We start from the raw sequence: 22,372 nt of genomic DNA on the forward strand, positions 1-22,372 counted from the left end.
TAACTGATAATCAACCTGATGCATAGCTTAGAATACGATGGCCTTCTTATTTATTCAGTTTCTTCGTATTGGCTAAATGTAGCACCTGGTTGGAAGAAAGAACTTTACAGTAGGCCCAACGTTGAAATTCGACGCGTCAATCTTCGACTGATTGATGATCGAGATTTCCAGATCGGGCCAGTCGCGGCGAGCATGCAGATAAGAAGATGTCTAGGAGATTGAACAATGTTGTATAGTGGAATATGATTCGAAATTTACTCAAGCACAATGAGCAAAAATAACCATCTCCGAGGCTACATTTCACTGAGCTCGTAATCGCCTTGATCGACGTGGCTGATGTTTGATAGTAGACGCCTTGATTTTGCCTGGTTGTTCTGACTCTCTGCTGCCTCCCAGGCTGCTTTTCTGGGCGCCCCTTTGTTCGAGATGAGCGCGTCGCATGCTGTGATGAAGATTCCAGACTGGGAACAGGTTCTAGATTTACGGCCTGTGCTCTCCTCGTCACTCGCCGTGTAGTTATATCCGCCAACTTTGAATCGGTACTTGTCCCTGGAGATCCAGAAGAGGCATAATTGTCAGTTCTTGACGGGAGGGTTGATGGTTTCACGGCGGTGATAGGGCTGGGTCTCATCAATCGAGGATCGATATTTGTCATATCAAAATCGACAGAGGAAGCGGGAGTTTCAGTGCCTTGCCGATTCTCTGATTCCACAGATGTTTCTCCTGAAGAACCGTCACCGTAGCTGGCCTGTAGTCTTTCGGTGAGATGACACAGTTTAATATTGATATCATATTTGTGTTCTTTGTAAGCATGTGCTAAAAACTCGGTGATTTTGGCAAACTTCAGAAGATTTTTATATGCTTCCCAGTTGCAGCTGATCCCGTCGTGTGCATGAAGCAGGTGAGAGTCGATGAGATGACGACGAAGTGAGTCCGGCCGCTTGGAAGGAAATTTATGCGGAGGAGGGTTCGACGCCGAGCGACGGGATTCACCGAAGCAGATGATGCAAACATCTGTTAGACATATTTGCGCATCATCATCAGACTCCAGTTGCTCCGGCTGTTCAACAGTTATGTCTTCATCTGCATCAAGATCCCAATTAACACGGTTGCCTCGCTTGCTCGGCTCGCAAAGCAGTAAATGTGCATCCATGTCCTTGGTAACCTGGATGCGCCGAGTAAGTAATTTGTCCTCGTCAAAATCTTCTGCCTCAGGACCGTAAAAGTTCTCCACAAGCCGAGCTCGTTCAGGAAATACGTAGTCCGGGATAGGGAGCTCCCAGTCTTTTTCAGCGGAACTATCAGCATCGCGTTCCTCAACATCAGATTCGCCGAGAAGCATTTGCTTGATCTGTCGGTCAACTTCAAGCACGGGAGCATTATTAAAATAGGCCTTTCTGGCTGTCTCGCGAGTTTCGATCGCCAACGTTTTCCGAAGTTTGGCTAGGTCTTTTTTGACAGTCTCATGCCTTTGGAAGAGGTGTGGAAAGGTGTCACGGGCGTTCTTGATTGTGCCAGCCACGGACCGCATCTCCGCCATAAGCTCTCTTTTCTCGCGTCTTAGTTGCAGAATTTCAGGGTTTTGGCAAATAGCACGTTTATGAGCTTCGGTAAGATCAGATGGTGCCGATAAATCTCTCTTCCTAAGCATGCTCCCAGCGAAGCTTACCAGACCTTCTTGGGAGGGCCGAAGAAGAACGACATGCTAAAGGTCGCGCGCAATAAATTGTGATTGGTAATTCTTTTCAAACACCGCGTCACCAGACTGCCCAAGCACCCTTTGTCGCTCCTGGCTAGTAAAAAGTTTCTACGAGTAGATAGTCAGCTCCGTTGCCAGTGATCCCATCTATCATGGCGAAATGAATCCATCATATCGCGTTCAGCAAGTGACATACTGTTTACTTCATTTGCCGTCCAGCGGCGGTAATTGTAATGCCCAATATCGTCTTCAAATCTAGCATCTCGACCCAACTCCTTGAGCGCCTGCCGACTAGAATCGTAGGTCATTAACAAAGACCTATCGAGTCTGTAGCCGTATGGAGTACGTCCAAGACGTCGAAGGAGAGGCACATTAAGAACCTCGGGCTTCCACCGGAGGGGAAGAGATAAACTGCGTCTTGGAACTCGTAGCCGCCAAATAAGCTCTGGTGTGAGGTCGTCATTGGCAAAAGCTCCATCGCGGAAAGCGAACGCAATGATCTGAGCTATCGGGCAATATGCCAGTTAATAATCGCCGTGCATGAAGAATTTAGTTCTGTTGGCAAGAATCAGTATCGAGGTTGGTTCATGAGAAGTTCGTATCAATATTTCAGCTTACCCATCAGCGCCTTCCGGTCGACCTTTGAGGTTGCGAAACTCGATGATGGCACAGAGGACATCACGTTTACTTTGAAGGTCTTTCAGGTAGAAAAGCTCGATATCGCGATGGCAGACCGAGTCCGGAAAATCTTTCAAGGAAATGTGCTTTGGAAGATCACTCTAGAAGGTGTCATCCCGTTTGCGTTTGCCCAAAACTGGATTGCCAGGCGACGAGGTGTCTTGAGGAGCAAGACGCCAGGTCGCGTGCCTGTAATAGCGGACCAGAGCTAGACTGTAGCAAATTGAACAATCATGCTCCCGTGACGAAAGAATCTCGAATGGACCCAGTGATGCCGGTAAATCACACCAAAAGCATCCACATCTAGAGTATTTTTGTCCTTTGTTCGTCGGGGAATTTTGCGCTCGGCTGGGAATACACCTTCGAGAAACTTTTCCAAGGTAAGCATACTCTGTTTAGGAACAGACAGGATAACTTACTCGTCGCATCTGTTAACGGGCATTCTCACCGACGCGGCGACGTGCAAATAGCTCGAAGTATTGACAAAGGCGTCGCCAGTATTCATCATATGACTGAAGCAGTTTCTTTCGTGATGTTTTGAACATCCAATCAAAAAAGTTCATATAGATCGTCTGATCCTCGAAAAGAAGAAAGTCCACATAATCCTCGTTCGATTGAATGCAATATCTATTCCCGTGTTAATCTCAGTCGCAAGATTTTTCCCGGCCAAGTGAGCACTCACTTTCGCCAATAACGTTCGACGACAGCGATGCCTTCTAAGGTCTTTAGCTTAAAGTTTGGAGGGAGCCATCCAAGACTGCGAAAATGTTCCAGTCTGGCTCGAGTTTCCTCACAAAGAATGGGATCGGTCCAGTATTGGTGCTCATCAGTTTGAGCCGGATGTATAGGCGTAGGTGCCATAGAAGAGGTCAGATACAAAGACCAGGGTGGAAAATTCGTGGTATGGGAAACGACAACGTCAAGGTCGGCTTGAGGCGTGGGCAACGAGGATGAGAGAATGGGAGGTACAAGTACACCAGAAGGGAGGGAAGGCGAAGCATCTTATAGGCGCGCAAATGAACTGGGCGAACAGAGAGGGGACTTAGATTCAGCTGTAGGGAAGCCATTTTCGGCGTCGTCTTGGTCGCCAGTGGAAACGAGGGGAACAACTGTGCAAGTCAAGCGTCAACATCAGGACCGGAGGATGACTAAAAGTGTTAGGTGGGTGCAGAATAGTTGTGTTACGGGGCAGTGGGCGGTCAAAGGGGCGGCTGGACATCGAAAGTTACGGGTGGAAAGGAAGCCGTTTCTGGCGTCAAAAGTGGTCATTTTCGGCGTCATTTTCACAGGTCCTCATATTCTATATGTAATTATTTCGAACTTGTGTCTTGGCTTTACTGTTCACATGGTGATTGGCCACGAGGCTCGTGTTGCCCGGTGCGACCAGCAAAGGCGCCGCTGCCTCGTAGTACGTGGGACTGCTGGAAATTGCATTATATGACTTGATGAAATGATTCTAACATACATGGATCTGGAACTTTACTAAGTACAGCAATGAAACTACATTGTAAGGGTTTCAGAATTTAAGTCTTTGCCGTTCAAATCACGCTATTAAAATCCCTTTTTGGGGGCTGATATAGCCAACTCTGTGAGCTCAAATAGTAATGCTAGACAAGAAATGATCAACTTCTGAAATTTTGCTGTTCAAGCAGCCGAGCCAAGTTTCAACCCTTGATGTGAAATGATATCCGAAGAAATAAGCCAGGCTTTCTGGGCGGAAATATTCACTTTTGACAATGTTTTGAGCCACGCTAAAGCTTTTTCCAACTTCATAGAGATTGCAATGTTTTCATTTGTGCCAGCTTTGGTACGGAGAAATAATTCAGTCAAATTGATAGTGATGGTCTGCATCAGATAATGGAGAGCGCACCACCATGGAACGACCCCATGCAGCCAGGTCAAGTTTGGTTCATCTGGCAGCAAGTCCAGTAATTGACCTGCGGCCCTAATGCAGGTTTCCGTCATTGGATCGGAAACCTCCTCAGATGCGTCAGAAGCCGTTGTGATGCTATGAAGAATTCGTTGAAGGCACGGCTGTGTGATGACAAGCTTGACGGAGTAGAACTGGAGAGCAACCCTAGACAGCTGATGCCTCAGTGGCCTGTTCTCAGAGATCTTTTGAAATTGGTAAGATGCCGGAAGCGAGGCGAGCCAAGTGTTGGCTTTGGTATTGAATGAAGCAATCATTCTTTCCACTTCCACCCATTGTTTATGGGTTGTACCAGGAGCGTAAATTTTGTCAATTGCTTCACGCATGAGTATTGTCAATTCCACCCCATATGAAAAAGACAAAGAATCGCTTGGCTGGGGCGATTCTGGGATGGAAAGGACGATAGTTTCGGTGCTAAGCAGTTGACATCTTGAAACTGAGCGTCCCAGTAGTCCATCTTTGTCCTGATCATTTTTCAAGGAACTCCTCCCTACGTCGTTAAAGAAGTTTAACGCCGACTGAGTTAAATCCTTGTTTTCGTTGAAGTCCTTCTGGGCAAGCCGGACATTCAAATCCCCCTCCTCAAAGGGAACTGGGGGTGGTGTTGTGCAAAATGCCTCGTTAATCCTCGAGGGACGGCCAGTAATCCCTGCAAGCGAAGTATCAAGTACATACAGTGACCACCACACCCGATATCTAATCTCTTTCGATAAAGGGGCCACAATCTGGCTTTCATTACGGAGGTTGAGCCCCATAGCTAGAGCAGAACAGATTGCAATGCCGCAGCACTTCCAAGACCTGTGAGACAAATTTGTTAGCAAGGAAGTTCGTGGGAAGATTGAGTCTGAAGGTGGGATATCAGGACCTATTGACTTGCCCACTAACAAGGAGGTAGAACGCTGCTAAGCATTCCACTTGTACTTGCTGCAAGCTTGAATGATCTCGCAATGATGCCTTGTCCATACTAAGTATCCATCCCCGTGAAAAAAAAACCCGATGTGAAAATTCGTCACACTCGGTAATATTCTGCGTGGGTGATAAGTGCATTCCGGCAATGGCGAACATGAAGTTCAAAATAGCTAGCCATTGCTTCCTAGGTCGGGCAGTTGTATCGGCGTAAAACAATTTGTATTGACCAAGGAAGGTCATTTTGCCAACGACAGGGAATGATGGGTGGATGATTCGAAAATAGGTGTCGATGAGCTGGTCCGCCTCGGACTTCTCTGGCCTCTCAAACACACTAACTTCATCTTGCACCTCCATCCTCCAGTCAGCTATGTAATAATTTATGGAAGCGATGGACGGTCGACTCGTAGTTTCCTGCGACGTAGATGGTGTGGTGGAGGCTTGTTCCAGTGCAGACTTGATTCTGTACAGCCATGCCATCTCTGAGTGCTCACCGACAAATCCTAGTGCCTGTAATTCCCCGCTACGATTGAAATCTTCATCTGTGTGACCGAAAGTAGTCGGTGGAGCCTTTGGTGTATTGGAGCGCTCTGCTGCTGGGGGACGCAAATTCAGCCTAGCCCGATCGTGGCTCAAACCCTGTACATCGTCAGAGAGAAAATCAGAAAATCCTGCGGAGATGAGCTGGTCTAAACTGAGGATATAGACGAAGTCAAACCGAGGAAAGGTTAAGCTCACGTTGTTCAGTGTTCGGTCAACATGCTGGGCAGAGGTGCTGTCAAGCTTGGGGTAGACATCACGCAACAGATTTTCTAACTTATCAATATGTGCGCTCAAGTCTTCCATTTTCCTGATAGTTGAAGTCAGCTTCAAATATTCAATACTGATTTTTCTGTGCTTCATACTTGTTGACCACCTCCCGCTTTCGCTCACTATAGTTGCAGTCAAGCCCGAGGTCTTCACATCTTTGACACACCGGTCGCTGGCCGCTGCATTTGGTTTTAAGCTGGCGGCAAGCTTTGCATGCTTGACTAACACGGGCTCTGTTGTTCCAGCTTATCGGGGTACTCATGCGAGATATTGGAACCTTAGGATTCGGGTTGTGATGGTTTGTAGTAAGAACGATTCTCCTGGACGGCACCTCGGTATTGCTTGGAAAATCATCGAAGAAATAGTCGACGGGAAAATCAAAGAGATGTGGACTCTCAGCAAGTTCGTGATCACCTAGAGCGAGCATATTTGATGCTGAACTGCTTCCAAGGAACGGCACTAGATGGGAGTTTGGGTACTCAGTCATTGTATTGCCTGCTGCCTGACAGCTTCGATTAATCGATTTAAGGTGTTAAAGAACATAGAGTGACCCCGCTGAATTATATTCATAGGGAATCGAGGATCTGCAGATCTTTGGTTAACATTCCCGACTTCGAGCATCTCCCTGCATGCAGTCAATTTCACTACACGAATTTGGCGAAAAAATGCGACAATTCAAAGTGTCAAAAAGCATGCATCTTTCATCCCTTCCACAATCCAAAGCGATCGATCAGCCATTTCAGCTAGTGAAATCACAATCCTTACGTTTCGACGCTCAGACCAGTAAGCTAAAAACAAAGTACCATCGGTCGCCAAGTTGATAGAAAACTGCCGAACAAAGAGACATAACATGCAAGCACTATCATCTTGTATATCTATCTGTCGATTACCAGCTTACGAGGTTTTATTGTTGCGCTCTCGTTCTTGGTACCCCCTCACTAGGATGTAGTGGATTTTAAAGGTATTGTTGCAGCATTACAAGACATACCCGTGGTAAAATTATGTAGGGTGTAATTACTAGATGTGGTTGAAAAAAATCACTAGGGGATACGAAGACTACTGATACAGGGCCATATCTTCCAGAAACAAGCCATACAAGGGCTTAAGTAGATGAATGAAACAAACCCTTTCGCTAGAACCAGCCCACTTGAATGAAGCAATTCGGTTTTTATTGAAATGTCAAATTTTGGGAGATAAGGCAAGCTGCCGGCGCTCATGTCTTACTTTTGACTCGAGCGTTACTATCTCCTGCCTTATGTGTATTATTGTATCATTATTGAGCATTGATTGAGAACGTACCCATTGTTATTGGTCGCAGCAGGTTACCAGTGTATAGGTTTGCGTCTCAGCCAATGATTTGTCGTTTAGCGTTCGCTGCCCTGTTCCCTGCGAGGGACGGAAAAATAAGCCGGCGCTCGAACGGAATGGTCGACGTGATCTCACCAATCGTGGGCGAATCAACATTTCAAACCCCTGTGTCTAAATGGCAGGGAGGTAAAATGCTAAAATTAATCCTGGAACTCTCCATTGGAATCCAAAGACATGATCAGTATGGGCCTCAGCAATTTCTTTTCCCCTGCACCCCTGGTTGTCGGCACAGTAAAAAGGACCGGGCCTATGTAGCATCTTACGTGGGAAAGGCCAAATATTCATGAATCTACCTGCCAGTCAGAGCTTATGGCCGTTATTTTTTCATGTTTTGAAGTTTCTCTCTGCGCCTTTGTGATTATAGCCACTGGCGCCTGGCAAAGCGGTCAAGCTCTACAAGGCACCCCTTCGCGCTTTTACCTTTGAGGGATAAAATAGCCGTCAAATGACAATGATGTGGCTGAGTTCCACAGTGCTAGGATGCAAGAGCTAATTTGAATCATTCGCTCGGCCTCTAATGTAATGCATTAAAAATACAGTAATCATTCCGCGGAGATGTGCTCCAAAACACAGGAACAGACATACAGTCACCGTTTGTAAGCTTTGGACATTTTCTAGCCGCATATCTACTTAATGATATGACACTCTATCATCTAAAATCCTCACGCAGTTCAAGTAATATGTTTGTATGCCAATCAGTGATCAACAGTTGCAGGTACGCGACCCAGGAACAAAGGGGTTGCCACGCGGATGGCAGATAACTGATCCCACTGAAGTGAGCCGCACGCCAAGACCTTTTCCGAGAATCATTTTAAGGGGAAAAATCAGCCGACCAATAAGAAGCATGTGGCTTGTGTACACATTGCCAGGGCGCAGCTTCAATGCGCAACTATCGTTACATTTTTACCCCCCTTCAGACCCAACTAGCTACCGCCTTCTCTTATGGCCTACACCGCCTAGTAAAAGCATTAAGATATTAGTTGACCATAGACATATTAGCATGGAAAGCCGGTCTACGATGTACGCTGCTGAGCTTAGCGGTATAGATATGCAATTTGCCAGCATTGGAGCTTAGAAAAGAGGCAATAATAAAGAGAACCCAATATATGAAATGGTTCAATGGTGATCAGTCTCTCTGGTAGCTAAGCCACTATTCAGGCGGTCCAGAACCCACAGAGACCGTCAGGTTTGTACGTTCGCAGTCTTCATGACCATGTAGGGACACTTCCACATCGATACTGGATATTGGCTACCATACGTTGGATCCCAACTCATTCTGGCGTGCCTGGGAATGAAACCGTAGGTAGCAGTGCGAAATGCGCGGCACTCGAAGATTTTTTGGGAGGTGGGACTAGCAATGGAACTGGAGTGGATAAATCGACTGTCCACCTTGTCGCAACTGCCGAGCAAATAGTGCAATATCGTATTTAGGACAGACGGAAAAAGTAGTCAGACTGTGAGAGAACTGCACAGTCTACCAAAGGCTTGGTGAAGTGATCAAATAAGAAGATTTTACGTCGCTATGAGTATTCTTCGAAACCATTTGTTGAGACATCTGGCGATATCGTGTGATATATAGACCTGAGCTCGTTTAGCATAAAAGAGAGTTTCAACCTGAGGCTGAGTAAGTCTTTTAGCTGCAAATGAGGCTTAAGTGAGAACGGAGAACGAGATCTGATCTTGCGATGAAAAAGTTCGCAGCGCAGTTCTAATTGCTTTGCACTGTCCACTTCTGCTAGGAAATCCTTGCACTTTCCGGTTCACCCTAGTGTGCGTGCCCCCGTAGTCAGCACACCTCCGTTCACTAATAGTCGCGCCGTCAGTGCCTGGATGCTTTGGAGAGATATCGCCATTCGTGTAATGACCGCATCGTGGACCTCTGGAGCAGGCTTTTCCTATGTGTCCAAATTTCTAGCAACGATAGAATTGATGGATTTTTGTAGCTCTGTCGTATATGACTCCGTTATGCTCGCTGCTGTCCTATACAATGGAACCGCAAGAATCCGTTAAATGTTACTGTTGCCAGGAATACCACCACATAGGAAGGACCTTCTCCAGAGCTTCACGATACGTTCACTGCGTGGATGTTCGTCTCTCTCCAAACTGTCCGGGAAAAGACGGCGCAGCCATTGCTGAACGGAAGGTTGCCAACTGCGGGGGTCAGCAGCGCAGGCTCAGGCTTAGGGTCGGGCTCCGGCCCACGCCAGCCGAGCAGGGAGCCAGTGAGCTTGGATCCAACACCGAAGAGACAACATCCATGGGTAGCAGCCGTGGACCTGACAAACAAGCCAACGTGGCCAAAAGGGCCAAACCAACCAACAGCACCATAGGTAAAGCCTGAAAAAAACGGCCCAGCCAGTACGTTCTCACGCGAATTCATGAGAACATACAGGTTCTTCATTCCCAAGATTCAACAAACATCAGCCTCTGCTGTATCCTGACCCACGACCGGATACCGGGCAACAAAGCTGGAGAAAGTAGCGCAAAACTCGCAAGGAACGGGATATGCGACAGAACGGCCAATCAATCAATCAATCAATCAATCAAAGTTCAATTAACCTGATGCAGCCCAACTAGTATCGTAATGGCTATGCAGGCGGTTCTATCCAGTTGAAGCAAGAACTTGCCCGTACACCTGATAATGTAATACAGAAAAAGAACTGGTCCTCAAAAGAGAGACTAGGTACCAGCTCGACATAAATACCAATCCCACAATCCAAAACATAGGAAAAACCTGTTGCCGTAGGCATCCAGGTACAAAGAGCGCGCGCAGATGCACCATCTACTTTCCCACTATACCCATCTCTTCCCCTGCGACGGAACGGATATATTTAATATCCTTTCAGTAGCTACTAAGCGCGGGCACTAGCTCATCGGGGGTTGCTCATATATTCAGGGCTTCAGGGCTAAGCATGGATTGACTAATATGCATTAGCCTCTCTCCGGTAGAACTGGGCAAAGGTCGCAGGCTTTTACGCCAGCTGTCTCGCTGTTGTGCATTTTGTGCATTTTTTATGGCTGGACGCCAATGCTGTCACATGAGCACACTTTCTTTTTATAGAGATCCAACTCCTTGGGGTTCTATACCAATCTATAGCGTACCACACCTTTGCTAAATAAGCTATTTCCAGAGAAAGAAAAAACAAAATAATAAAAAATAAAAATGTTATCTGATTATTTGGCTAATCTCCGCAGCGCGAGGATTTAAGAAGACCGGTCCCCGCTAATGCAAAACTTATCTGTGTATGGGTCAGCGACTTGCATACCTGGCTCCACCAGAGCAGGGTAACGCCGCAAACCCCGAGTAGGTCTGGTCTAGTTTCACTGACTAGATACTAAGTGTATGACGACATAACTTGATTCATGTAATTGATATAATACATGCCGAGTATAAAGGGCTTGACCTGCCACAAAGGCTGTATACTTCTGTCTGCTCTACTCAATCTATCCTTTTTTTTCACTGTATCCCAGTACCTATCATGAGTGAAGTTTTCAAGGCAGGTCCCGTGCCAAAGACGTGGCTTGGTCGTCACCGAGTGCTCTCACCAATTGCCGCCGTGAGAGTTTCACCCATTTGCCTTGGGACCATGAGCTTGACGAACACATGGTGGGCTTGTTAACGGAACAAAATTCTAAGCATGAATCTGTTTCTAACGTAATGCTATAGGGAAGGTTTCATGGGCAAATCAGACGATCCCTACAAGATTCTTGACGCATTCTTCGAACAAGGCGGCAATTTCATTGATACAGCGAACGTGTATCAATCGGAAGAGTCAGAAAAGGTCATTGGATCTTGGATGGAACAACGTGGCACTCGAGATCAAATGGTCATTGCGACGAAGTACTCAGCAGGATAACGCAGTTACAAACGTGATGAAGAGCCTATACAGTCCAACTACACTGGAAATTCAGTGAAGGCCATGCATGTCAGCGTCCGTGATTCAATGAAAAAACTGAAGACTGAATACATTGAGATCCTCTATGTTCACTGGTGGGATTCTGTCACCTCCGTTGAAGAAATCATGCGCGGACTTCACTCTCTTGTCATGGCAGGCAAGATCCTGTATCTCGGTGCCTCTGATTTCCCTGCCTGGGTGGTGATGAAGGCAAATTCTTATGCTCGCCAGCACGGTCTGACGCCATTTTCATTATACCAAGGAAAATGGAACGCGGGATATCGCGACATGGAGGCCGAAGTGATTCCAATGTGCCGCGATCAGGGTATGGCCATCGTACCCTGGGAAGCATTGAGTGCAGGGAAGTTTTTGTCTAAGGAGCAACGAGAAGCCAAAAAAGGGGGCCGCATTTATGGACCGCCAGCGGAAGAGGCGCTCAAGGTTTCCGAGAAGCTGGAAACAATCTCTCAGCGCGAGAATACAACCGTGCAAGCGGTGGTAAGTTTTCATGCAGTCCCTGATCATCACTGTATCCTAACATCCACATCCACTACAGGTTCTTGCATACCTCCTCCAAAAGACGCCTTATGTTTTTCCAATGGTGGGCACCCGTACGGTGGAGCATGTCAAGGCACTGGAAGACGGATTGAAGATTGCTTTGTCGAAGGAAGATCTTGAATTCATCGAAGACGCGATTCCGTTCAATTCCCTGTTTCCCATGACATTTCTGTACACATTTGGCGGCGACAGGAAATACAGCGTTGGTCTAACACCAGCGGACAATTTCCAATATCGAATGGCAAGCTTCATGGATAGCCCTGACTAGGCTGCGGCATATCGTACGATAACGATAATGACCCGTTATCGTTATCCGCAAATTGCGGATCCCGGATAATGGATCATTATCATCATCGTCGTTGCAGATATCCGCGGATATCTGAACGATAGTTTGGATATCAGCAAACTATCCGCACTAGCATAAAATTCGCTAATATATCCTATTGTGGACGAACAGGTGATACTAATGAAGCTGACAAAACACTATTTTACATGTGAATCTTTACAAGTTTGGTCATGACAAGACTCATCCCCTATTTCCTTCACTTCTCCTGGTAAAAAATAAGAAACAGTATTTTATTCTTAAAAAACTGTCTTCTGCATAATATATTGGGTTTAAGTATATAGCGAGCGAGTTGTGGTCACCTGTAAGTTTAAAATATTAACTAAGGGGTGGTGGTTAGGCAGAGATATATGTTTGACGCTGAGGGAACGTAGTATATTTTCCTCAGATGCACCAACAGTATAGTTTTGACATTGAGAATAGTATGGATAGATCTGCTAGCTCGAATTTCAATTATACGTTTACTTATCTCAGCATATTTACACTAAAATGTAAGGCGCAATTTAGATTTAAAGTTTGGAAATGGGGGACTTCGTTTTTTTTTGGTTTGGTGACGCGGATAATTATTGGATAATCCGAAGATAGTCGGCGGATTGTCGGCAGATTATCGTCAATTATCGTCTGAATCTCCACATCCGCTTAATACATACTGAAATGGGAGATGCTCGATGGCAGTCTGGTCAAAACAGACGGGTCGACAAATGGTGGCAAGAAAACCGAACAACAAGTCAGGTCTGTGAGCTCTAGACAGATGATGCCTATCAGGGATAATCAGATGCTATATCAAGGAGCATAATGATCATAAATCTTGAATCAGGAAATGAGTGGCATTGTTGTAACTGTCTATCCTTCTCTACAGTCGTAGGTTGCCCATAACCCGTCCTCGAGGATATCACTGCCTGAGGCAGTAATCATACAAGTGTCGTGATTTCCCCACTACATACCACCCCCCTTCATGAATTGACCGTCCCCTGGTCAATAAGCCATCATGATAACTCAAGCAATGTCCTCGCGGTCAAGCGGTAGGGGAGGATCAACTGACAGACCCAGTTCTTTTCTCCTGAAGAAGGAGTCTTTGCCGAAGGCGCGTTTCTCACTGTCTACCATTGTCTGGTATAGACGGACATACTCGTGCTGTGCCTTGGATCTCCATGACTTTACGTATTCAATGGCAGCATCCTCATTCTCTCCGAACAAGGTATCGAGCTCGTCGGCAACACCAGCTTCGGTCCAGCGAGAACCTCCTACCAAGCAGCGAGAGATCAGGTTGCCTGGGCAGAAACGTACTGCAGCAGGGAATGGGTACGGGATACGCCCATACTTCTGACTAGTAAACCCCGAGGGAGTTCTTGATGCAGGAATGAGGTCTCTATGGGCGGCGGCAAGCTCTTCCCATGTGTTTGACTCAGGAACGTCGAGAGTTGAGTGATCCTCTCTGATGCGGACAAACCATGGCAGTATCGTGCGGCGTATCTTAGTGGCAGGTCCTGTAGAACCGTGGGGTAACGTAGGCAGGCTGACCCTAACATCTCCGGCGCGACAGATCTCTTTCGTCCAATCCGTATGGTACTTGGCAACATCGTCACGCGTCCACATCCATGGTTCGATACGGCTGACAGGACCATCAGCAGTTTGCTGCCTCTGCCTAACATCAGACCACCATTCTTGTACGTGAGGGTGCATGCCGCAGAGTAACTCGGTGCAGTTATTCTCATCTTCATCGGTAAGCGAAAGGCTGCCTTGCAAAATGGCGCGCCCACGTCCAGAGTGAGACAAGTCATTCAGGTTCACATCGATGTGCCGAAAGAAGGTCTGTTCTCCTGGCAGAGTGCTTTTGGCGTAGTAAGGGTAAGAAATCAGACGCCATGCGTGATCAGGTCGTAGGAAAACGTAGCATGCGTAGTAGGCAGGGTCTTGTCTCACGACCTGTTGAATGATACTGTACCACATATCGCGTAACCACCCCAGGCGTGGTCGGTGAGGGCGTGGCTGATAGTGGTAGTCATACATGTCTATCTCCTCATTTGCCATAGCAAGAATGCCACCTGGGTGCTGGCCGTCGAAGTCCTCTTTGAGCCATCCGAAGAGCTGCGGGATAACGACGGTGCCTTGTTGGTTCATGCGGTCAAACAAGTCGGTAGGGAGTTGTCCATTGTCGGTAAGGGACGGCTGCATACGTCGGTAAAGACTCTCAAATGATAGCCAAGGAACATCCTTATCAAAGTTCGCGATCAGTGGCTGTCTAGTCTTATGATGAAAGCGGTAAAAGCTCAAAGTGTCAGTGCTAGGGACCTGGTTTTTCGGCTGAATAAACCAGGCGCCGTGTTCTGCTATCACAGTATCCCAGTCGTTAAGGTTCTTGATCATGAAGTCAACACGCCATGCTAATGCCGCATGATTCTTGCTAGCGCTTCTCATTCCAAAGAGGTCAAACACTCTCTTTGCATGGTCCTCACATATCTCAATCTCCGTGACAATAGTGACAGTTTCGGGCAAGATGCCTCGGCCTAGCTTCCTTAGCGCTATCAGCTTTTGCCGCTCAGTAGCGTCCTTAGGCAGCGCTAGTATTCTGTTCATAGCAGCTCTCTCAATAGCGCAGCCGCAGTCCACAACGCGGGTACGGCGTGTAGCCAGCGAATCATTATCACCAGTGTCAGCGTCGGCGTCAAAATCGGGATCTTCAAGATAAGAGGGTGCGTCTGAGAGCGCTGAAGAGACGTCACTCCCATGCTCTATCTCAACATCTTCCTGAGGGTAGTCGGATTCTTCGTCCATGTCCATCTCCTCACTGACTTCTTGTAGTACGGCTGCCCCCGTGTCTGTAACTGGCAACGGGTTTCCCATGCCATGGGCACAGCAGTATCCATCTTGGTCAAGCTGCAGTCCCAGTCTTCTTAAATCCTCGATGATCAGTGGCCGGGTGTTCTTGCGGGTAAGTGCCTTTGATAAGTCTCCTTGGATCACTTCTTTGGTGGTGCGAATGCCACGTCCTGAAGATGACAGACGTAGCACGACCTCGTTATTGACAGACAATCTGAGGTCTTCGTAGCTGAGAGAGGATCGCACGAACTTGCTGGCAAGTTCGACCATGGTTCTGGACCCAAGGTGTTCGAAGAAGGCATTCGCGTTCTGTTCTCCCCATGCAGTGATGGCCTTCATCTTGATGCTTGCAGTGTAGGACTCTGTGGATGCCTGTCGTTCCTGGACCCTCTTTGCTTCTTTCCATCTGCGCCTGAACTCTGCGTGGTCCTCTTGTCCTTTCCATAGCTCTTGCTCGTCAACATATCCGTAAAGGCGGCTAATCGCGTCCTCGACGCGTTCGTGGTAGTTCTCTAGCTTCTCGAGTAGCTGGCTAGCAAGCTGGTAGGCTGCAGGTTTGTCACAGCCGCGTAGGATCTCGAGAGCGTCCTCGATAGACTCGATCTGCTGTCCTTGCAGCTGCAGTTCTTGGGGAAACCGTTCTTCGCTCATCGTTGCGGCTCGTGGGTTTTGGGAAGAGGGTAAGAACAGTGGGAGGTAGGGAGATAGGTGGTAAGGAGAGATGACTTTTCGGCTGAAAAACAGATGACTCGTAGAAATGAAATGAATGAAGGACTTCGAATGAAAGACTCGCAAACGCATGAGAGAAACTGAGTACGGCGGTTACAACTTGGAGACAAAGAAAACCCGAAATAGCATCAAAAGACATCAAAACGTAAAGAAAATTTACCATATCACTACCTCTTCTTCCTTGGTCTTCCAACAGGCCTACGCGTACGTAGCTGATGGGGTTGCTGTATAGCTTCTCCGTGAGCTGTGCCATCACCATCATCATTATCACGATCCCCGATTCCCCGAGGGTAGAACCTCTTCAGCCTATCACCATTGATAGCATCTGCTCCTTTGTCACCGATATGGCTTAGCACTGTGCCATCGAGTTCCCTAATCGAGTAAGACCCATTCCCTTTCACTGAGTCAATGAGATAAGGTCCGAGCCACCTGAAGCGGAGTTTCTGTACAGATGTCATGTCCGTAGACCTCTGGCTATCATGTAAGAGCACGTAGTCATCCTTCTTCAGAGGGGTTTGTCTTGTTCGGCGGTGATCGTCGAAGTAACTTGCATTGTTCTCCTTAAGGCGATTCATGCGTAGCACGGCTTCTTCGATATCCTTCTCGCGGCGCTCGATCTGTCTTGTCCGCATGGCAATAAGGTCAGAGCGGTCACGGACAGTTTCCCATGGCAGTGTGCTCCACGTGGGCATCTCCAGCTCTATTGGTAGGACTGCATGAATGCCGTATAGGAAATAATATGGAGAGAGCCCTGTTGTGGCATTGACTGTAACCCTATCCGCCATCAACGCGGCATGAAAGTGAGGTCTCCAACTGTTGATAGGTGCATGTCTTTGAAAAGGGTAACCTCCCGTCATTTTTGAGAGAGCATCTTTCAGTGTCCTCATCGCTCGCTCCACGGGTCCGTTTGAGCCAGGGTGGTAGGCCGATATTGTCACCTTTTTGACTCCTTTGTCTTTGAGAAATGCTAGCGTCTTGGCACGGTTCTCCGGACCATCATCCATAACAATCTCTCGCGGGTAACCATGCCGGCAAATGATATCTTCGAAGATAAATGACTGAACGCTCTCTGAATCTGCACTAGCCAGGGTCCTGGCTTCCACCCATCCACTGACTGCCTCTCTTCCCTGAATGACGATTTTGACGCCATCTTCTGCCGGCATATGAGTTGTATCCACGTACCATCTATCAAACATGCGAAGAAGAGTAGTGACATTCGCGGGCTCACTAAGTCTGACAGGGTCCCGTGCCTGGCACTCAACACACGTACGAACATACGAAGCCGCTTCTTCATACATACGTGGCCAGTAGTACCGATGCTTGAGCAGTGCGTAAGTGGCTTCGCGTCCTTTGTGGGCAAGTTCAGTATGCGTCCCTTCTAGGGCTCGTTGCTGGTCTTCTTTGTTGTCAAGGACTCTTCGGAGAATCTCTGTTCTTCCTTTGTAGCGATAGAACAAATGACTGTCTTGGACCACGAACTTTGTGCATTTCCTTCGGAAGTAGTAAAACTGAGACCTTGACATCTTAGGAGGCCGTTGTAGCGTTATAAGGAAACGCGCAATTTGCTGTGATTCGGCTGAATAACCATCTCCTAAAGGTCTTAGCAACGTTGCTTCTTGCTCAGGTAAATCGTCTTCTTCTCCGTCGTCAGCGTTGTCATCGGATATCATAGCTGCTCGGGCTGGTAGACAGCTCGCCCTAAGGTAAGAGATCTCCGCGTCAATAAAGTCATCAACGTCAACCTCGCGCCGCTGGGCGCTTAGCTCGCTAGCCGTGGGACTCCTTCTCGATAAACCGTCTGCTGCGCTATTTCTCCGTCCAGGTACGTGCTTCACATCAAAGTCAAACAGGCGTATCCAAGCCATCCACCTCGTAACCAATGCACCAGGCAAATCAGTAGCCGGTCTATTCAATTGGGCCACAAGTGTATTCGCGTCGGTTTCTAGTATGAAGTGGATGCCGTATAGCCAGTGGCGAAACTTCTTCAGTGCCATGAGGACTGCGCGGCATTCCAGTTTTCCCGAATCGTAGGAAAGCTGTGATTCAGACCACGTTCCTGACTCATATCTCGCCGGCTTTCGGACACCGTTTCTTTCCTGCATCAGCACAGCACCCCACCCCTTTCCAGAAGCATCAACGGCGACAATGACTGTAAGAGGATCGCTGGTATAATCGATTGGCAGGATAGTTGGAGTCGTGGATAGCTCAGTTTTCACTCTATCGAACGCTTGTTGCTGGTCATCCTTCCATGCGAATGTGACGTTCTTCCTGAGGCATCTGTAGAGCGGTTCCATGATGATCTGAAATTCTTCGATAAGAATACGGAAGTAGACCGCTAGTCCGACGAATGATCGTAGTGCATCCTTGTCAATAGGGGTTGGCCAGTCTAGTAGCTTGGCAACTTTGCTTTCTTCAGCGTGTCTGCCAGAGAAGTCGCAGACCCACCCAACGACCTCAATGCCTGACATAGCAAATTGTGACTTTTCGGCTGAAATAGCAGCTCCGGCAAGCTCTAGGAGATATAGCGTTTTGTCCAAATTTTGAAGGTGCTCCAGGACGTACTTGCGGATTCCTGGCCTGGCAAATTCACCGTCGTACTTTGTTCGTGGGCCATTGATAGCAACATCATCAAGAAATGGTTTAGCAACTATGCCAAAGATAGATTGAAGGATCCATGATATCACACGTTGAAACTGCGCAACAGAATTTGCGCCTCCTTGTAGAATTGTAGTTTGCCGCAAGAGGCCAATCGGGGTTTGAATGGCAGTGAGATCTCTATCTTCCTCAGCTAGCGTGATTTGGTCATACCCTGAGTATAGGTCAACAAGTGAAGAGAGCGCCATGCCGGCAAATTCCTCGGCAAATTCATCAACGTCCGGAGGCATGTTTGCATCTCTTCTGGTGACCTTGTTGATGAGCATTGCTGCATTGATCAGTCGGTATTTGCCGATACCTTTCTTCTTGACCAAGAACCAGGGGTTTCTGTATGGTCCGTCGCAGTGTTCGAGGACTCCCTTCTTTAGCCTCTCGCGTAACATCTCAATGATAACAGGGCCTAGGGCGCGGGGAATCTTGAACCCAGGATGTTGCCATGCTTCATGGGGAACGGTCTTGATACGCTGAGCAGGCATGACCTCTGGTCGAATCCGGCTCATATGGTCCCAGCTCCAAGCCAGCACTCCCTCCCTCTTAAACAGTAGTTCGCGTAGCAGCAGCTTCTCTCGCGGCAATAATCCGTTTCCCACAAGCATGGTTGCTTCTCTCTCAGGGGTCAGTCGGGCACCTCTCGCAATCGTAGCAATTCGCGGATGCAGTAGGTCATCGAACTCGGATTGGATGTCAGTTGCGCGGTACCGGGTGTGGTATTTCTCCAGGCAAATCCTCTGCCAGTCAGGGTTCCCGGCAGGAATAGAGCCATCGGACTCTGACGAGCTCACAGGTTGAACCTTATCTGCCTTTCGTTTGTATAGCGTGTTCACAGGTGCAGCGTGTAGCGCGCGTAGATCTGGTCTGAAGGTTGCCCAGCGCGATCCTTGTCGCGGCAGTAATCTTCTTCGCCACTTATTTGGCAGTCCATGGCGCGTCTCAGTCCTTGCAAATGACGTCCTATATTCAATGTCGGGGTAGGTAGGTGAGGCATGGCCGGCGTAATGTTTATGGTTCGGGGTAGGAACCCAGTTAGGTGCCTCAGGTTTTTGGGGAGACGGTTTTTCGGCCGAAATACCACCCCTCTCTAAACTAACGTCGCTCTCAGCTCGTCCGCTCTGGACAACTTCTTCTTGACAACCACCAGCGACGTCTCTCTTCTTCTTATCCACCGTCCTGAGCAGCTTCTCGCCTGCTGCTACTGACAGTGCAGAAAATGAGCTCTGTCTGGCATCCGGGTCTTTGGCAGATGCTGCGATGCCACTTAGACATCTGCCTGAGCATTTAAAGCATCACTCTTCGCTTCACCCGGCCATAGCTGATCCTCATAAAAGGAGCCTCCCCCTCGTGGATGGTACGCCAGGAAAGAATAGCTTGTCCGTCGGTCTGGACTAGAGATAGTACAGATGACGCTGCCGTCTCCTTTCTCGGACGTCTGCAGTAGAGAGTCCTTCGCCCAAATCCTCCCTAGCAGCAAATCATTCGTGCATCCATCACCAACCATGGTATGCGTCCTTGTCGTGATTCCTCCGATGCTGATTGGCAGGTTCTCCACACATGCGCCTACCGCATACTCTCCTCCATCAACAGGCACTAGCTTCAATCTTGGCCTCAGGCGCATCTTTGCCTGCACGGACTGCGCGATCTCTCGTCGAACAATGTTAACAGATGACCCGGTATCGATACATGCTCGCACCTCTCTTTTGCCGATCACTACCGTGGCGAATAACAAGTCTCTGGAGTATTCTCGGGACACGGGCCCGGCTGCCGAGTCCGATAGCTGCACTTCCTGGAAGTTAACGTGAGAAGCCAGGGTGCTGGATTGCAGTGGGCTCCCAGTGACTGCGTGATAGTCTGCTACATCGCTAGCAAGCTGATTGATCTGTTTCTCGACTTTTGCCGGCATAGATGCCCCTGTAAAGTTGGACTGCGTGTGCGCTTGCGAGAGAACGTCTGTGATCCGCTGATTGATAACATCCATGCTAACTCCTTTCCCCATGCCAATCCTGATCTTAGGGGCAGAGCCAGCAAGTTCTCCAATGGTGAGGGTGACTTCCGTGTTCCATATCTTTTGCATGACGATGTCGGATAATTGTGACTTTCTTCTTGCAACTTCAGGGTCCACGGGCCCCCTTCTTCTAACAACTTGTTCCTGAGATATATCTTCCTGTCTCTGGGTTTGGGAATCCTCAGGCTGAGCATCTTGCATAACATCATCTTCAACTTGTGGCTGATACCTTCCAGCGTGAATACTGCGAGTCCTTGCGATATCAGGTTCACGTCTCCGCTTCGCGGCGCGTCCTTCAATCGCGTTCACACTTCCTATTGGTCCAGCTAGATCCTCATCGTCCTCGTCGAGAATTTCCCACACAGGCGCCGAACCTAAGAGGGTAGCCGCAACAGATTGAACCGGCGCTGAATATGACATAGGGATAGCACTATTCGAAGCTATAGCAGTGACCCTGCTAGAAGGTGCCGTTGCCGTGGTATACCCCTTCCACTGGTCATACTGTTCTTGGAAATACTCACGATTCAACCTTCCAGGCGTAACACGTAGGCGCGGCCCTGGTTGGTCCGCAGTCCCTAGTATCATTTGATTCATCTGGTCATAATGCATGATGCCACGTCCTTGCATATCACGGAGTGCCTCGCATTTATCTGGTCTCGAAAGATGAGCTCCTCCGCACGTCCAACAGCTTATTGGCGGGTTCACTCCAAGGTTGTTTGTCGGCGTACGTCTATCAGGCTCATACCGGTAATCATTTCGTAGGTCTTGGCTAGCCTGCAGTTTCAGAGTGAGAGCTTCCATTTGCGACCGTATATCGCGGATTTCTTTGCTCTGATCATGGTGAATTCGACCCTGTGTACTCTCAGCTGTGACACGATGCTGGTGTCCATCTAACCGTTCTTTGCCTTCTCGACCACCTCCTTGGCCTAGGTATCTCTGGAGATCTTCTTCCTCACGGACACAGAGCCTGATCGAACCCCAGGCTTCGGAATACTTGATCAGCGTTCCTCTCGGTAGTAGTCGCCGTGAGTGGCGTCGTACTACCTTCTCTTTCAGTACCTGGGGCAGTCCCTGGATCAACAAGTTCGCTCGTTCGCTGTCGCTAATCTCTCCATTCTGGAGAACGCGGTCCGAGACTTCGTCAAACTCTCTCAAGTACGACTGAATGTCGTCCTTCATTGTCCGAGTTTGTTGGGCCAGAGATTGGAGATACGTCTTCGTGTATCGAAGGCGTTCATCATCGGTCTCATAGAATCGCTCTAAGAACTCTTCTCTAAATCCTTCCCAATCCTTTGCGACCCACAGACTTTGTCTCTTAACCCATAGCTTTGTGATGCGGTCACAGTACTGTGGCAAGATCTCTAGCATCTCAGTCTCTGAGCGCAGCCCACAGCGACGACATGTCTCCTGTAACTTCTCCAGGAACAGGGTAGCGTCAGACCCGTCAAAGTACGGCGCTCCCAGAGTTCCTGGAGTAGGCAGAGGGGAGAAATATGGCATCTGCTGTTGCTGGATAGACGCGAGTTGCGCAACTGGCGCAACGGCTATACCTGACTGAACTGGCGCTGTCGGCTCAGGGTGCAGAGCGCTACGCCTGCCTGTCGTTCTAACTGACTCCGATCTCTCCCTAGCAGGCTCCCTATACTCAGAGAACGATGCTAGTCCTTCATTTTGGCTCCTTCCGCGGTCACGCTCCTCGGCGAAGTCCATTGTTGGTGAAAGCGGAGACTGTTTTTCGGCTGAAATCAATGCTAGCGGGGGTTGTCGATAGAGCTGGTCAAGGGCTTCCTTTTCACTTCCTCTTCTTGAGCATTCTTCCTTCCTTTCTTTTAACTTATAACTCAGGATAGCGTGAGTCAGCATTTGCTGCATGGTCATACGCCATAGCCAGCTAATGCCTGGAAATCTCTTCTCTGCCATCGTACGCAGCGCTGCCGGTCTCGCCTGTAGCAACATCAGCAGCGAATCCGCACTGCCAATG

General features: G+C 48.4%; 5 protein-coding genes across 5 annotated transcripts; 1 reads left to right on the top strand and 4 right to left on the bottom strand.

The window, feature by feature from the left end:
• Nucleotides 1-293: 293 nt before the first annotated feature.
• On the bottom strand, nt 294-3,103 carry N7511_003538 (uncharacterized protein; the record flags this gene model as incomplete). The annotated part of the gene is made up of 7 exons (XM_057125963.1): nt 3,060-3,103; nt 2,826-3,004; nt 2,664-2,768; nt 2,318-2,478; nt 1,896-1,990; nt 588-1,605; nt 294-549 (listed from the first exon to the last, which is right to left on the bottom strand). The coding sequence occupies exons 2-7, from the start codon at nt 2,883-2,885 to the stop codon at nt 294-296; spliced, it is 1,695 nt and encodes a 564-aa protein (XP_056988122.1). The 5' UTR covers nt 2,886-3,004; nt 3,060-3,103.
• A 918-nt stretch (nt 3,104-4,021) lies between these two features.
• Nucleotides 4,022-6,510, bottom strand: N7511_003539 (uncharacterized protein; the record flags this gene model as incomplete). Its single annotated transcript, XM_057125964.1, has 3 exons — nt 4,022-5,187; nt 5,273-6,063; nt 6,119-6,510. The coding sequence occupies 3 exons, from the start codon at nt 6,508-6,510 to the stop codon at nt 4,022-4,024; spliced, it is 2,349 nt and encodes a 782-aa protein (XP_056988123.1).
• A 4,360-nt stretch (nt 6,511-10,870) lies between these two features.
• Nucleotides 10,871-12,113, top strand: N7511_003540 (uncharacterized protein; the record flags this gene model as incomplete). Its single annotated transcript, XM_057125965.1, has 4 exons — nt 10,871-10,998; nt 11,059-11,232; nt 11,254-11,785; nt 11,844-12,113. 4 exons carry the CDS (start codon nt 10,871-10,873, stop codon nt 12,111-12,113), a joined length of 1,104 nt encoding a protein of 367 aa, XP_056988124.1.
• Nucleotides 12,114-13,184: 1,071 nt separating this feature from the next.
• N7511_003541 (uncharacterized protein) lies at nt 13,185-15,659 on the bottom strand (the record flags this gene model as incomplete). The annotated part of the gene is made up of 1 exon (XM_057125966.1): nt 13,185-15,659. One exon carries the CDS (start codon nt 15,657-15,659, stop codon nt 13,185-13,187), a length of 2,475 nt encoding a protein of 824 aa, XP_056988125.1.
• Nucleotides 15,660-15,904: 245 nt separating this feature from the next.
• On the bottom strand, nt 15,905-22,101 carry N7511_003542 (uncharacterized protein; the record flags this gene model as incomplete). Its single annotated transcript, XM_057125967.1, has 2 exons — nt 15,905-19,655; nt 19,958-22,101. The coding sequence occupies 2 exons, from the start codon at nt 22,099-22,101 to the stop codon at nt 15,905-15,907; spliced, it is 5,895 nt and encodes a 1,964-aa protein (XP_056988126.1).
• Between the last annotated feature and the right edge of the window lie 271 nt (nt 22,102-22,372).

The sequence above is a fragment of the Penicillium nucicola genome (genome assembly GCF_028828085.1).
Source record: "Penicillium nucicola strain IBT 29836 chromosome Unknown utg000002l, whole genome shotgun sequence".
In the NCBI taxonomy this organism is placed as follows: domain Eukaryota; kingdom Fungi; phylum Ascomycota; class Eurotiomycetes; order Eurotiales; family Aspergillaceae; genus Penicillium; species Penicillium nucicola.